This window comes from Microcaecilia unicolor, chromosome 9, assembly GCF_901765095.1.
Source record: "Microcaecilia unicolor chromosome 9, aMicUni1.1, whole genome shotgun sequence".
Classification (NCBI taxonomy): Eukaryota; Metazoa; Chordata; class Amphibia; order Gymnophiona; family Siphonopidae; genus Microcaecilia; species Microcaecilia unicolor.
In genome coordinates this window covers 136,450,733-136,467,763 of record NC_044039.1, presented here as the reverse complement: position 1 = coordinate 136,467,763, position 17,031 = coordinate 136,450,733, and the positions used below count along the sequence as shown (strand labels likewise).

Genomic DNA, 17,031 nt, shown 5'->3' with positions numbered 1-17,031 from the left:
ATTGTTGCTGTAGATTAAAATATTAGTTATACTATGAGTTTCACAACATTCTCATTATTTCACTACTTCTGTTCTTGGGTATACACATCCACAACACACACAGAAAGATTTAAGGATGCTCTTTGCTCAGTTAATCCTGTGCAGCACCCTTCTGTTTTATATGCTACATCCCATAATCTCTCTTATTAGCTGAAGAAAGTCTTAGTTGTATAAGAGAAGGAGGCATGTCATGTGCCATCCAGTTTGTATTGGTCTGGATTGTTTCATATTGCGCTTCCCTCTTCAGTGCTTGCGTTACTGAAATTGAGTTTTGGAAATAAAAAGATGACTGGTAGTGTTAGCTAGTGCCAGGTGCTGCTCAGCCTTTGCTATGTCTGTGCATTTCAGTTTCTGGGCCGTCCTGTGACCTGACCTGTATGACTGCTGCAGGTTAAGGAGAATCCCTTTCTAAATCACGTGGCATTCCTGTGGATTAGGATTCCTTTCATTTGACCTGTGTCAGGATTATCTAAAGACACTGCTAAACCTGAGCTCCAGAGACATTAAGAGGAATTCTGCAAGCTGGCACCTGTTAAGTGCCAAATACGTGTCTAGGTTATAAAATACTAGCACTTAACATGCGGCATTGATGCCAATAATTAGCATGTAAGTGCTAGGTGTTATTCTATAAAATATGCACCAAATTCATTTAGGGGCCGATGATCAAAACTCCTGTGCTATTCTGAACAGCGCCATAAAAATACCGCTGGAACAGCGCAGAAGAACAACGCAGTTATGCTCAAAGGTAATGAGATGCAAATAGAGGTGCGCTCACAGCTTTGAGCATTAGGGAGTTCGGCAGAAGGATTGTGATTTGGTGCGGGAGGATTGTGCTTGGCGCATGCCCGGAAGAGTTCAGCTCCTGTGCTCATGCGCCTGGTAAAACCCAAACGTGAAGCACACACTGGTGTATGTTTTCTGCAGCCTAAATATAAGCATTTAAAAAAAAATTTCTGGATGCTTATATTGAGATGCAGGAAACAGATGCCAATATATACTTTCTTTTTTTTTTTTAAAGCGTGGCCGGTTTTAAATTTAAATGCAGGACAAGAATGCCAATGTGTGCTTTACGTTTGGGTCTGCTCTTTCTCACAACCAGCGCTCAAGGGCTTGCACAGGCTTCCTAAAGCAATCAAAACTGGTAGATTTTCCAGAAGAAATCATGAGAGAAGCATGAGAATCATGGGAAATCCTCTTTTCCAACACCCTAATGCTTGCTCAGTCCTGGCGTTATTTTTTTTACAACGGGTGCTCTTTTCTGATCATTGGGGAGGAATACAAAATGACCTCATTTAAATGAGCTTGACTATATTTGCATGCTATCTGCGCTAAGGCCTGGTGCGCTCATTATTTGCTGTGTTAAACCCCTCTGATCATTTGGTAAATGCGGGAGCTATGTCTCTATGTGAAAAGAGTTGCTGCCGAGTACCATGAAATTTAGGTACCGGTAATATAACAACTTCATTTTATAGAAGCGTTGGGTTACTGTAAATAATTGTTGGTTTTATCTCAAGAAGGCACATTTGAGGTAATTCTATCATTTGGTGCCATGATATAGGCGCTTTGCACAGATTCCATGATGGCAGTCTGACGCACCTAAGGCGTTACAGGATACTGGTGTAAAAGCTTGTTGGCATGCGGAAACTTCGTCATGTTCACTTAAGCAGATCAATGGCTGGTATAAGTTGGCATACTAAGCACACCACGCAACACGCACAACTGATAGCATTCTATAAGTTGCGCATATCACATGGCCCACCTCTGCCCACATGTACACCTTCCTTGCAGGTATGCATCAGGGCCCATGCCAATTTATACCAGCCATTGATCTGCTTAAGTGAACATATCAAAGTTTCCACATGCCAACAAGCTTTTACACCACTATTCTGTAACGCCTTAGGTGAGTCAGACTGCCATCATGAAATCTGTGCTAAGCGCCTATATCAAGGCACCAAATAATAGATTTACCCTAAAGGTGCCTTCTTGAGATAAAACCAACAATTATTTATAATAACCCAAGGCTTTTATAAAATGAAGTTGTTATATTACCAGTACCTAAATTTCATGGTCCTCATCAGCAACACTTTTCACATAGAGACATAGCCCCTTGATTTGCTGATATCATCACCGGTCTAATACATTTTCCTGAAGAATTCTTCTAATCACTTATTCACATTAAGAAAAAATTGTTTTGGAACAACACTTGTCTTTGCATTTTTATAAGCCCACTAATAGGACCCCAGCCAACATGGGCCAAGTTTTGCCAGTGCTGTGGTCCTTATTAACTGCTATGTGTCACTTTTACCACGGCGTCTTCCTTTCATTAATTCATTCTTGAGATAAAACATCATGCCAGAAAGGAAGACATAGATATTGCCAAATTTCATGTGGGCAGATATGCACAGGAGGTGGCCGAGAGCACCACACTCATTATGACCCAGGGTCTGGTTTCAAGAAATTGAGTTAAAGTCTTTCGAAGGAAGAGTTTGAAATATTCATCTGCCATCCCATTTGCACAGTAACACAGGTTAGAGTGAAGGGAGACCATTGGGCCATCATATTCAGCCCCTTGGCCAGTTCGTATGAGCACAGATTATGCCTCCTTTTTCCACTCTGTGCCCCTTCTGCTGCTGCCTTTCATGGCTCTGTTCACCATTGCACAGCCCGACATCTCTGGCACAGCAAGGGAGGATTCTCATTAAAAAGAAGATGGTGGGGAGTCAGAACGTTATAACCTTCCTGTAAATACTGCTGGGTATTGCATTATGAATTAAATGTGACAGCTCTGTGGTATCGCAAGGTCTGTGCCTCAGGGATCCTCTCCGGATGAGCTGGAGAGTCAAGTGAGGGAAGGGGGGGGGGGGAGTGAGTGACAGTTAATCAGCAACCCACTGAATGCACGACATACAGAGATATATGGGAGAGATTTGTTGTTGATTCAGCAGAGCACTTGATAGATGCTATGCTTTCATTCAGAGTAAAAAAAATATATATTTGGGAGATGTCAGTGGTGAGGTACCAACTTGGAAGTAAGCGAGATTAGAATATGGAGGTACAGGGGTGGCACTGAAATGGGGCCGTATTTTAAAATCTTTCTTTTATTAGTAGTGCTGTAGTTGTACTAGCCATTAGACACAGGGAAAAAAGTGATGGTTGCTGCTGAAGGGCATTTCTAGAACAGAGAACATCATGGGGCTTACTGTGAATCCCAGCAGCAGAAGGACACTCTGATCTTTTTCATATCAACCTCCATAAGGCCACCTACACCCTTCCTAAACTCTCTTGTTATTTCTCTGTTTCATCTCTCTGTATGTCGACTTGCATGCGGCTCATCAATTTTCAGCAATACACGTCTGTCCAAAAGAGCGAGCCATGAGGGATATGGTTTGGCAGTAATGCCATTAGTTCGCAAGTAGATTGGACTGTAGAAGGGGCAAGCTGTACTGTCTGCCCCCCCCCCCCCCCCGCCCGCACACTGCTGTATCCTCTAAACAGCAAAACAGAAAAAAAAATCTCAACAAAGAAACAATTTCTTGGCATGTACGGTTCCTGCTGATCCAAGGGACTGCAGATCAGACTGAAATTTTTTTTTTTAAACTTAGGAGCTTGTCACTCCTAGAAGCTTCTGAAAATAACAAGGGTGGACTCAATTGACTTCCAGTTTTTTAATTAATAAAGGATAATCATTATTTTGACTTAAAATATGACAATAGTTTCATGTTAGGATACATGAAGTGTTTTGACTTCTGAAATTACAAATGTAAGGATTGATATTCAAAGCCGTAAGAGAGCCTTTTGTACCATTAACTGGTACTGACTGGGCCCTGAGGGAATATTCAGCGTTACTTACCTGGATAGTGCCATTAAGTATCCCCTCTAACCAGTAAAGCTGAAACCAGCTACTGTGTGGGTGGTCTGGGGTCAGAGTCAAGGCAGAATCGGCACTTAACCAGATAAGGGCCGATATTAATTCGTTAACCGGTTAAATTAACTAGCCAAATAGGACCACATAAATAGCAGTTCTGTTTTTGACCGGTTTAACTTAACCGGTTAAGGGTTGAATATCGACACTTATTTCTGTGACAGTGGTCAGCATTTAAGAAAACATTAACTGCTTCTGGCTGAATATTACACCCGTAAATTAACTCCTGACTAAAGTTCTTCTCTCAGTTACTAACCCATTGTCCAGCTTATAATCGAAAGTAATCGCCGGCTATTTCCCGACACAAATTGGGATATGGCCGGCGATTTCGCAAAAGTGGGGAAAAGCATATAATGGAAAGCTACATTTGTGATAGCTTCGCCGCTTTCCCTTCGCCTCGCCGGCGAAAGTTCAAAGGGGCGTGTTGGCGGCGAAGCGAAGGCGGGACATGGGCAGGCTTGGGCGTGGCTACCAGATGGCCGGCTTTGGCGGATAATGGAAAAATAAAACCCGGCGATAAGCAATATTTCGCCGGGTTTACTTGGTCCTTTTATTTTCACGACCAAGCCTCAAAAAGGTGCCCCAACTGACCAGATGACCACCGGAGGGAATGGGGGATGACCTCCCCTTACTCCCCCAGAGGTCGCCAACCTCCTCCCACACTAAAATTATTAAAATACAAACCTTTTTTGCCAGCCTGTATGCCAGCCTCAAATGTCATACCCAGCACCCAGACAGCAGTATGCAGGTCCCTGGAACAGTTGTTGTTGGTTGCAGTGGACTGCAGAAAGGCAGAGCCAGGCCCATCCCCCCCCCCACCTGTTCCACTTGTGGTGGGTAATGTTGAGCCCTCCCAAACCCCCCAAAACCCACTGTACCCACATGTAGGTGCCCCCCTTCAGCCCTTAGGGCTAGGGTAATGGTGCACACTTGTGGGCAGTGGGTTTTGGGGGGGGGATTTGGGGGACTCAGCACACAAGGGAAGGGTGCTATGCACCTGGAAGCTAATTTGGTTGTTTATAAAAGATGTTTGAAGTGCCCCCTAGGGTGCCCGGTTGGTGTCCTGGCATGTGAGGGGGACCATTGCACTACAAATGCTGGCTCCTCCCACGGCCAAATGCCTTGAATTTCGCCGGGTTTGAGATCGCCGGCATTTTTTTCCATTATTGCTGAAAAACAAAAGTGGCGATCTCAAACCCGGCGAAATCCAAGGCATTTCGCCGGCCCACACCGTATTATCGAAAAAAAAGATGGCCGGCCATCTTTTTGGAAAATACGGTTCCGGCCAGCTGTTGCACCGCCGCCAAAATAGATCGCCGGCGACCTATTTCGCCGGCGACGTTCGATTATTCCCCTCCACGGTACTAACTGGCACATATCTGATAAAATCTGGGAGGAAAAAGTCCTACAACAGACTATACACTGTAATATGTCACTGCTGTGGTGATTTACTTTGCAATTACTGATATTGGATAGCACACTGTAACAGTGTCTTGAACTAACCGTTACCATTTCTGTGTTGCTCAATAGATCATAGGGGCCAGGTCTGTGGGGCTGTCAATGCTTGAACACCCCAAATATTGAGCAAACCTCCATTTCTCTGACGAGGGAGCATCCACTGTTGTTGAATGTAGCACCCACAGTCATTTTGAAAAGTTGGCTCCTGTGCCCTAGACACAAAAGACATCAGGTTGGAAGGGTGGCAGAAACAGACATATGCCCACTGTGGAAACATTTGTGTTAGGCCAACTCAGTGCTGATTTTGGAGAGCATCTCCTTTCTCCCCACCCAATACTTTTTACATAGTAATATGTCAGCTAGGGGAAAAGTTGAGGAAATGGTCAGTAAGGCTGAGTGTAGTCCCATCTCTAGTAATTGTTACCATTTCCTATACAATGCTGCTTACCAACCTTTGTGACCATGATCCAAATTTATGCACCACAGAAAGCGTGCAATCCCTGGTGACGCAGAACAGTGAGATCCTATGGAGCACTCGCCCAGATTGCGACCCCAAATGCGGGTTTCTTGACTCCATTTGGGGTTGCAACTCGTCTGAGGCTGGAGCCCCTTTCTTGTCTCTCTTCCTCCATGGACAGCATCCCAGGCTCCCTGACAAACAAAAGTGTATTGCTTATTTTGAGCTTTTGTGCAAAATTCTGAGGTTGCTAATTTTAACTAAAGCTGCCAGATGGCGATGCAGTGGACAGGGACATCAGTAGCTGAGAAAACACCTGGTCGTCTGACACAATGCCATTCCTAGGTATGCTGTGTGATGGCTCTTTTTTTTTTTTTTTTTGTTCTCCTTCCTTCCTTTTCTCTTTTATCCTCTGCTGATCCTTCTCTCTGCTGGATGAATTCTAAGCAGCAGAATCAGGATGGCTGCCTGGAATTGTTTACACTTGAGAGATAAAGCAGTGACAGGTGGCAGGACCAGAGGCTGCCAGAGCCTTGGATGCTGTTTCCATGACAACATGCCAGACCTGTGGAGGGCTAAGGTTTGTCATCAGTGGGGGGAGAAAACAGAAAAAGAAAATGGGGATTTTCCCCCTCCGGTGTACAAATCAGATGCTCTTAAATGATAAGAAAGCCAGTCCGAGCCCCCAAGCTGCCTGAGATTCTACCTACCGGTTCTGAATTGGAACTGAACAATGATCTGCTGAAACAGAAGGAATATACTGAGGGTACTGAAGTGCCTGCTGAAATGTATTCTGTGTCCTGTAGAGCAAGGAGCGGTTCATTGACCTGTGTATAATGTGGTTGCTTGCAGTTAGAATTTGTGGACTGATCTGAGATTAGCAGAAAGGATGAGCAGCCTTCTTCTGGTCCTTAGTGGTTCTTCCTGTAGATGGCGCACACTTCAAGTAGTCCTCAGTTAACCTTCTCCAGGGTGTTTATGAAACCAGGTTCCATTGTATAGTTTGTAGCAGTCAAAAAAAAAATCTGTTTTGCACTTATTTGATGAGTAGGTAGTGGTGTGCTTTGGGCTGTATATTAAGTCAGAAGCTTTTTCACTTAGGTTATGGGTTTTTCAAATTTTGTTATGACACCGGTTGTAAATAACTCATGTTTGCAGTGTATATAGGCACTTTTACAGTTATCCACTGCAGCCAGTTTTCAAAGGGGAACTCACCTGCTTTGTTTTCCTTTGAGAATTAGCAGCTGCAAAGTATGTACCTTATGTTCTTATATTTTTACCTGCTGTAGTGCAAATATTATCTCTGTGCATTTCTCTGGAGAATGGGCAAAATTGGAGCCCCAGAATTCAAAGCAACCTGAAATGGGGTCATTGCAGAGAAACACTATTTCAGTTCAGAACTGAAGTTTAAAGTCTACATTCAGAATCCCAGAAACCTCTGGGATTCAAGATTTTGATTTTGGATTTTTACGGTGCTGAAATCCAGCATTCAACAGTGCTTGACAGTGGGAAGGAAAAAAAACATTAGAAAATGCTAATTGATGGTACTCACTGATCAACAGCTGAAGAAATATTTTATGAGAATAGCAGTACATGAAGAATGCAACCAGCAGCACAGTGAAAGCCACAAGATAGAATTAACCCATCTCTTTATACTGCATTACACATATCTGTACCTTTGCATTGCAACTTAAATTTAATTCTAAATGCAGGGCTTAATTTGTGCCGGAATGGAGCAGAACTGCATTCCGGCACTTTTTTGGGCCCAGGAAGTGATGAAGAGAAGGGGAGGGTAGAGACAGCAGGATTCTAGAAATGAAGTGGAAAAAAAGTGGAGAGATGCTGACTATTTGGGGGCGAGAAGAATAATGGGAGGCGGAGGAGATGAAGTGGAAAGAGAGGGGGTGATGCCAACTATGAGGGGAAGGATAAAAAAGGGATAGAGAGGGGGATGCAGACTATGGGTGGAAGGAGAGAGAAAAAAGGAGAAGCTACATTGTTGGCCAAAAAGGAGAGAAGCTGCACTGTTAGGGGGACATGGAGGTGATAGGCTACAAATGTTGGAGAGTGGTAGGGGAGAGAGGATAGATGTTTGGCTACAAGAGTATGGGGTGGAGAGAAGGAGAGAAAGGGAAGACGTTGGGCTACATCAGAATTGGGGTGAAAAGAAGGAGAGAGAGACACACACACACACACACAAAAGATGCTGAGCTGCAAAGGTCGAGGGTGGGGACATGCTGAACAACATGTGGGAGAGGCCCTGAAGGGTTGAGAGGAGAGTGGTATGGAGAGTAAAAATATGTAATGGGAGGGAGGGGACAGAAAGGTATAGGAGAATGAGTGAGCTTGGAAATGGGAGAGCTAGGGACAGAGAAGAAGATGGAAAGTTGATAGGTATGTGAAAAGTAAAAAGAAGAAGTTGGAGAACAGGAGAGTGAGTTGCTAGATATTGTTCCTTATTGGCGGCAGTGGGTGCCTTAGCATAGTCTCTGAGAGCCCTCCTGTGCCCTTTCCAGATTAATGATGCTAGAGGAGATTTTCCTATTATGGGCAGTAGTATAGGCTATGATTGCCCCGTGAAGGACCACTTTAGCCGAGTCCCTGTATAAGATGGGGGGTCTCTTGGTGCCAGGCAAAATGGTAGAGATTATTATAAAGAACAAAATTACACAGCATATTCAAAAGCATGGATTAATGAGATAAAGCCAACATGGATTTAGTGAAGAGAAATCTTGCCTCAGCAATCTATTAAATTTCTTTGAAGGGGTGAATAAATGTGGATAAAGGTGAGCCAGTCGATATTGTGTATCTGGATTTTCAAAAGTCATTTGACAAAGTACCTCATGAAAGACTCCAGAGGAAATTGGAGAGTCATGGGATAGTAGACAGTGTCCTATTATGGATTAAAAACTGGTTAAAAGATAGAAAATAGAGAGTAGGGTTAAATGGTAAGTATTCTCAATGGAGAAGGGTAGATAGTGGGGGTTCCTCAGTGGTCTGTGCTGGGACCGCTGCTTTTTAACATATTTATAAATGATCTAGAGATGGGAGTAACCAGTGAGGTAATTAAATTTGCTGATGACACAAAGTTATTTAAAGGTGTTAAATTGCAAGAGGATTGAAAAATTACAAGAGGACCTTATAAGACTGGGAGACTGGGCATCTAAACGGTAGATGACATTTAATGTGAGCAAGTGCAAAGTGATGCATGTGGGAAAGAGGAACCTGAATTATAACTATATAATGCAAGGAGTCACCGATCAGGAAAGGGATCTAGGCGTCATTGTTGATACGTTGAAACCCTCTGCTAAGTATGCGTCGTCATCTAAGAAAGCAAATAGAATGTTAGGTATTATTAGGAAAGGAATGAAAAACAAAAATGAGGACATTCTAATGCCTTTGTATCGCTCCATGGTGCGACCGCACCTCGAATATTGTGTTCAATACTGGTCACCACATCTCAAAATGATATAATTAGAAAAGGTACAGAGAAGGGCGACGAAAATGATAAAGGGTATGGGACGGCTTCCCTATGAGAAAAAGCTAAAGTGGCTAGGGCTGTTCAACTTGGAGAAAAGATGGCTGAGGGGAGATATGATAGAGGTCTATAAAATAATGAGTGGAGTGGAGTGGAACAGGTAGACGTGAATCGCTTGTTTACTCTTTCCAAAAATACTAGGACTAGGGGGCACAAAATGAAGGTACAAAGTAGTAAATTTAAAATGAATTGGAGAAAATTTTTCTTCACTCAACGTGTAATTAAGCTCTGGAATACTAGAGACTACTTTAAACCCGAACTCTGAAAGGTCAACTCTAATAGTTTCTTTTGTCTTTCAGCAAGACCTAGACGCAGTATTAAGATTATACTTTAAAAAAATGCAGACAGCGTTTAGGGGTAAAAGAATCTTGATATATCCTGATATAACAAAACAAACTCAAGAAAGGAGGAAATTGTTCTTAACTTTAAGATCAGAAGTTATATCCTTAGGGGCTTCCTTCTATCTTAATCACCCCTGTAAATGTGTTATAAAATTTCTGGGATTGAAATATATTTTCTATCAACTCGAACAACTTAAAGTCTTTCTTAATATGAAGAAATTGACACCGTTAACCCATTGAAGATAATCACTATTTAATGTATCAGATAGGTTTGCATGTTAAGCATATCTCTTCTTTTGTATATTTCTTTAAATTTAGTCTTCAGATTTGATAGACCTCCCCCTCCTTTTTGTGGTCTAAAGAAGATTAAAATTTTTCCTTTGAACAAATTTTGTTTTATGGGAAAGAATATTGTTTCCCATATAATATATTTTCTGTCTGTATTTCCTCTCAAATGTAACAATTGTTTAATTTGATTAAAATAAAAATATAAATTAAAAAAAAAAAAAAAAAAAAAAAAGCAGTTAGCTTAGTGGGGTTTAAAAAAGGTTTGGATGACTTCCTAATGGAAAAGTCCATAGCCCATTATTAAAATGGACTTAGGGAAAATCCACTTCTGATTTCTAGGATAAGTGGCATAAAATGTATTGTACTTTTTTGGTACTTGTGACCTGGATTGGCTACTGTTGGAAACAGGATGCTGGGCTTGATGGACCTTTCAGTCTGTCCCAGCAAGTCAATACTTATGTACTTATGTAGTACAACGGTCCTCCCATTGGCCTGCAAATACATTCGAAACTCTGTCTTGGGCTAGGTAGGTTGGGAAACGCCAGGCACAGGCTTGCTGAAAGTAGGGCAGTGGTGCTAGGGTGAGCGTTACTGGTGCGTGGTCTGAGACTACAGTGGCCCCAATCCCCACATCGTGCACCCAAGTAAAGCAGGGGGTCAACATCAGGAGGTAGTCAATGCGGGAGAAGGAGCCTCGCGCATGGGATAAATGGGTGTAGTTCCTAGTTTCTGGGTACCGTAAGCACCAAAGGTCAGATCCAAGGACAGGCAAAATCAAAACAAATCTTGTATACTGCTAAAATCCTATTTTCTGGGTTCAGTGCGGTTTACATCATAGGTGGAACATAGTTTGAATACAAAGGGCCCCCCCCCACTATCTCTGTGGACCCTACAGGAGCAACTGGGCATCGCTTCTGCCTGAAGACCATTGGACCACCAGGGAATGTGCTGGTAGGGCCTACAGTGATGATGAGGGATCCTTTGGGGGCGGAGGGGGGGTTGATGGTATAAGAATATGTTAGGAGGGGTTGTGATGGGGAGGGGGAGAGTAGAATTGGCACTGGTATTTTAGGCTCCGATCTGGGAGCATCAGGCTGTGGCTTATAGGCTGAATGCTCCTAGGCCTCTCGAATAAAGTTGTTTTATAGGGAGCTCACACGCAACGTTATTCATTTATCATGATAGTGAGCAACCTATGGGACTGTTATTCCACTAGTTGTTGGCTCCCTTGGTAAATCAAAGTGTGGTAAAAGCTTGCCTATTACTGCACCTTGATACCTTCCTCCCTAACATAACCCGTTAGGAATAGCTTGATTGCTTTTCATGTTACAATTTTTATAACCAATTTAAAAAAAGAGAGTTATCCAGCTGAACTCTTTATAAACTCATCCCATATTTTCCAAGGAAAAATATCACACAGCCTGTTTTTATAGTTTTATAATATATATGTGTGTCTTTGAGAGGCTAAATCACAAGATAACAGGGTAGTACTTGCTCACACGCACATTTTGCACATTTAAATGCAGGGTTAATTGGCACTTGCGTGTAATCAACCTAAATGCCATTCTATAAGGGTGTGTGTAAGTGCTATAGTGCATAAGTGCAAGGGGACATACAGCTGGGTGGAGCAATACTGTCAGTTTGCATGTTGCTTGGCACATGTAGGTGTGTCCATTTGCGCCAGCCATTGACCTGGCATACATGGGTGCGCTTACATTTAGGCACGCTGATGCGGGTTTATGCTGCTGTTCTGTAATGGAATCTGGGTGCCCAGATGTCATTACAGAAGAAATGCCCCCACTCTGCATCCAATAGGTGTCCTTTTATAGAATTGCCTTGTAAATGTACTAAATATTAGTAAAACCTATTCATATAAACATAGTGGATTCGATTCAGTAAATGGCGCCCAAATTTGGGCATCAAAAATGTGTTATGAGTGTTATTCTGTAAACAGTGCCCCACGTTGGGCACCATTTATATAATAGTGCATAGCAGCGGGATCCACACCCAACTTTGGGTGCGAGGATTTACACCAACTGAAACTTGGTGTAAATCCTCATTTGTAAATTAGGCTCATTCCGCAAATTCTATAATAATGTGCGCATCTTTAGTGAACACTTATGCCCCTCCCATAGCCACACCCCGTTCCATTGCATGCTAAAAGATTTATGTGTGCATCTGTATAGAATAGCACCTATTAAGATGCATGCATAAATCCAAATTGTTGCTAATTAGCACCAGTAATTGATAGCCCTCAGTTATTGACACCAATTGGCTTGTTACTCAAATTGGGCATATGCCCAAATTTGCACACTCAGCTTTGAGTGCCATATATAGAATCTGGGGAAATATGCCCTTCTGATCTTTACATGTCAATCAACATATATTAGCAGCTGATAGCCTGTTTTTTTCTCTGGGTTACACTAGTCTGGGTGAGCCTGAATTTTTACATCTTGGAAACTGAACAGGGCCAACCCTGGCAAGTACTAAGATGAGGGGCCATCAGGGTACACTGAGTGTTATGGGTTGCAGAAGGAATGGCAAATCTACCAAGAGAAGGTCACATGTACTATGGTGAGGGGCCTGTAATTTCATAGTACAGCAGTAGTTAGAATAAGAAGAGAAAACTGATTTTCTTTCCATCACCTAAACAGGTGTCTCCTGATGTCTTATCTGTGTCATCCTGAATGTCTTCTTGCTTTCTAAAGCTTGACCTTTCTAAACCTGAAATACTCTGTCTATATTCCCTGGCCACCAATTAGTTTTCTTTCTTCCAACTCTATTCCCTTCCATTTCTCTTATTCTGATAAGAATCACGGGGGTTCTTTTAGCACCTGTTATCATTTTCTTTCTATGGGCCTTGCTGCAGCAGTTAGCATCTGCTGTTAGTGAAAGACCCCCCTTGACCTTTCTGTTCTCCCACACCCTCAAATTTTCTTCAACGTGGTTATCCCTCTGCCATTAGCCTCATATGTCCCTGGTGTACTAAACCCCCTATTTTGTGTCTCTGGGGAAAACCAATTAGTGCATCTGACCCTTAGTGTTCATAAAATGTATTCATCTCTGTCTTCTGATGCCTGTTTCTACTTCCCCTGTGCTGTTTTTTGGTCTTACTATAGGGGAAAGCTATCAAGCTGCATTAGGACAACAACCTTTGTCATTTGCCCTTTAATTTGAATTAAAGGGCACTAATGCAGGTTGTCTTGCCCGCTTGCAGCACTATTTAAGTCACTGGGGAATAAATAGTAATGAGATGCAAAACATGCACATGCATGTAAAACAGCACATTACTATTTAAATTCAACATAGTAAGTGACAGCGGATAAACTCCAGAATGGTTCATACAGTCTGCCCAACAGTCTCATTCATTCTCAATTCAAGATTAAATCAACAATGAATGTGGTATTATATACTTGATCATGGTCTTTCTGTGGTGTTGTTAGGACATAGACTGTAGAAGTCCACCCGGTTTTGTCCTTATGTTCCAACTACTAGAGTTGCCGTCAAAGCCTACTCCAGCCTATCCAAAACCCTCTTGTCATTTGCAGGACAAAGACCATAAAAGTCTGCCTGGCACTGTCCTCACATTCCAAATTACAGCCCATCCTAAACTGGATTGCTATGTGAGGGACTCAGACCGTACAAGCCAGCCCTGCACCAGCCTTAGTTGATACAGGCCCAGAGTTGCCATCTAATCACCACTTGAAATGCAAACACATATGCAACCCTTTAAGTTTTGTTTATATACCATTCATTTTCTAATTAGAGATCCTCTGTGTTCATCCCACACATTTATGAATTCTGCCACAGATTTTTTTTCTCCACCACCTCCTTTGGGAGAGTATTCCAGGCATCAACCACCCTCTCCGTGAAAAAGAATTTTCTGACATTACTCCTAAGTCTACCACCTCGCAACCTCAATTCATGTCCTCTAATTTTACCATTTTCCCTTCTTTGGAAAATATTTGTTTCTATATTAATACCTTTCAGGTATTTAAACATCTGTATCATATCTCCTCTGTCCCTCATCTCCTTTACGGTATACATCTCCAGGTCTTCCAGTCTCTCCTCATATGACTTTTGGTGCAAGCCCTGTATCATTTTTGTCGCCTTCCTCTGGACCGCTTCTATTCCTGGGCTGCAACTTAAAGGTGCCGTCAGAGCTTTCTACCCCAATCACCATCCCTCTCAATCAGGAGGCCCACCCCTCCAAAGGATCCCTTGAATGTTGTGGACCTACTGCCATTTTTATGGTGGTCTAGTGGATCCCAGGGCAGCAGCAATCTTTAGTCAGTCCTGTCCTTGCTGGTGTTGTCATCCAATATGGCACCCCTAATGGTAGTTTTGTAGTACTACTGCTAGGGGTCATGTTTCCATATTAGGGAGTTGGGGGTCGATCAGGGAGGGTGGTGGGGGTCTTGGCCAAGTGGGGAGACTCCAACAGTCCCTTTAAGATGTAGCCTGAGAGCATTGGGCCACGCCTTTGAGGCCCAATGCTCTCGTTCCACTGGAACAATGCTACTTTGAAAGTAGCTCAGAAGCACCGTTATTCATTTACCATAGGAGGGTTGGTGACTCCTGTGGTAAATCAAGGTGTGGTAAAAACCTGCCTTTTACCACACCATGATAACTTTCTCCCTTTGACTACTGCATAAGTCTCCTTATGGTTCTCAGTGACTTCTCATTTTTACTGTACAAAATTGCTCAGCTCTCCACACTCATCCCAGCTACTCTCTCCCACATCTCTTGGCTGATAGTCTTTCTTTGTTCGCTTCCTGTCAAGTTCCCTTCTGTCCTCACACTTCTACTCTTTACTTATAAACACTTCCATGGTCTGGCACCACACCATCCCTCTGCCCTTGTTCTTTGTTATTACTCTCTTCACCTCTCACAGTTTAGTTGAAGAGTTGCAATGGAATTCTGTATTTTCTGTTCTAAATTAAACATGATTTCTTTTAACTTCTCTTAGCCCGGAAAGGACCAGATGGTGCTATCCTTCCCAATAATTACTGTGACTTCTGCCTGGGAGGCTCCAATATGAACAAAAAGAGCGGACGGCCAGAAGAACTTGTGTCTTGCTCTGATTGTGGGCGCTCTGGTAAGTCTGTTGTGGTTCACTTTATTCCTCCGTATAACTCTCAGAAAGCAAGCTCTAAAGTTCTCTTTGGCTTTTCCTGACTGGCTATTCTGTTTCTCTACCTTGGATGATGAATATATTTTTGCGGTTGTTTTGATTGGAGAATATTTGAGCCAAGGGATTTAAAAGAGCACGACAGGTTGTTAATTTAAGAGTGCAAGCTTTAGTATGTAAATGTATTCCCATTAAAGTGAAAAAGTACATCCATTTGTAATATTACAGGATTGTTATTTTATTTGATCTTCATAATAGATCCTTCAATAACTGTCTTTTCTCTATCTAGTGTTATTTCTCATTTCATTTATTTCATTATTAGTGTCCCTCACTTTTTACTTTTGTTGCTGTTAAACCAACTATAGCAAATCCTTGTTTCAAATTCTCAGAGTCCATTTGAAAATTGTTTTAGGCAAGTTTTAAATGCACTTCTTCATACCTGAAGAGAATTCAGTTTAAAGTTTGAAATTGTTTTTACTCTTCTTTCTAAACTCGTTGAATAAAGGAGCTGTAGTATATTATAGCATGGCATATGCCGTGGAAAGTCTCTCCCACTTTGGTTCAAAAATGCTGGAAAGAAAATAAATAAATAAATAAATAAATGACTTCCCACTGACTGGGAAAGATGAATATATGAGTTTTGCCTCAAGAAGCAACTTAAATCGTAACTTTAAAATAAAATGCAATGCAATGGCCTCAAAAGAAATTTAGCTGGAATTTAACAATCTAATATGCGAAGATTTGAAAAGAACACTCATGTGGTTATAAGCTTTAATAAAGCAATAAGGTATTTTAAAGAGGCTTCTACCTACTCTTGTTTTTTTTTTAAACTGTACTTTTTATTAACATATTTTAAAAAATACACCCCATAAGCAAGAAGATTAGCAACAAAAGAAGCATGACCACAAGAATCAACTCTCCCTCATAATTCTATACATCCCCCTCCCTGCATATAAGAACAGACAGCGGTCCCATCCCACCCTTCCTCCTGCCTTCCCACCCTCCCCTCCTATTGGTATAGACATTAAAACTGGTGTACAGATGAACCACACATGCTATGCACAGGGAATGTAGGGGATAATACACTGTCTACAGAAAGGAACTTCAGGAGGGTCAAAGGCCCACAACCAGCGGGAAGATATTAAATGAACAGTACCCATTAAAAGACATACAACTACAGCTCTGCCACAGGGAGCCACAAACTGTCATGATCTTGGCTTTTGCCTCTAAGATCTTCAGTAATTTTGTCATAGATCCATAATTCCCTAATTGCTGCATGCCACGAGTGAATCACTGGGCCCCCCAGGTGCTTCCACACCTTAGCTATACTCATTTTAGCTGCCAGTACCAAAATATGTGTGACACCCTGTTTAAGCCCTCCGTGAGGTACCCAATTTGGTATAAGCCCTAACAAGCAGGCAGCCTTGTTTCCAGACAAATTCTCACCAGACCATACATAAATTTTGGACCACACCTGGTGCCAAAACTATTGGATGATCAGACAATCCCACCACATGTGCTCCAAAGAGCCCACCTGACCACATTGCCTCCAACATATACCCAAGGTGCTATCATCTGTCATGGCACCCCACATAGGGGGCTGTATGCACGTTGATATTGTAGCAGGTTATAATCTGTAATGTGTATGCAATTTTGGGCATAAACATAAATGGTGTTCCAAGATTCCTCCCCCAAGGGGGAACCCAACCACTCATCCCACTTCTTCTCTAATGGGGCCCTTTCAGCCAGGAACATTTTCACTAAAGAGACATAAATACGTGAAAGTAGCTTTTTCCTAGATTGAGATTTGAATAGCACCACTTCTAGGTCATTGGAAGCCCGAAAAAGATCATTCAT

The 17,031-nt window shown here is 42.3% G+C and overlaps 1 protein-coding gene across 4 annotated transcripts in view; it reads left to right on the top strand.

Annotated features, from left to right (window-relative positions):
* Window positions 1–17,031, top strand: part of DPF3 (double PHD fingers 3) — a 433,848-nt gene that overhangs the window by 359,498 nt on the left and 57,319 nt on the right. For all 4 annotated transcript variants that reach the window (XM_030214247.1, XM_030214248.1, XM_030214251.1 and 1 more), the window contains one exon: window positions 15,013–15,141. In XM_030214247.1, the coding sequence (XP_030070107.1) occupies window positions 15,013–15,141 (129 nt within the window). The remainder of the gene's footprint in view (window positions 1–15,012; window positions 15,142–17,031) is intronic.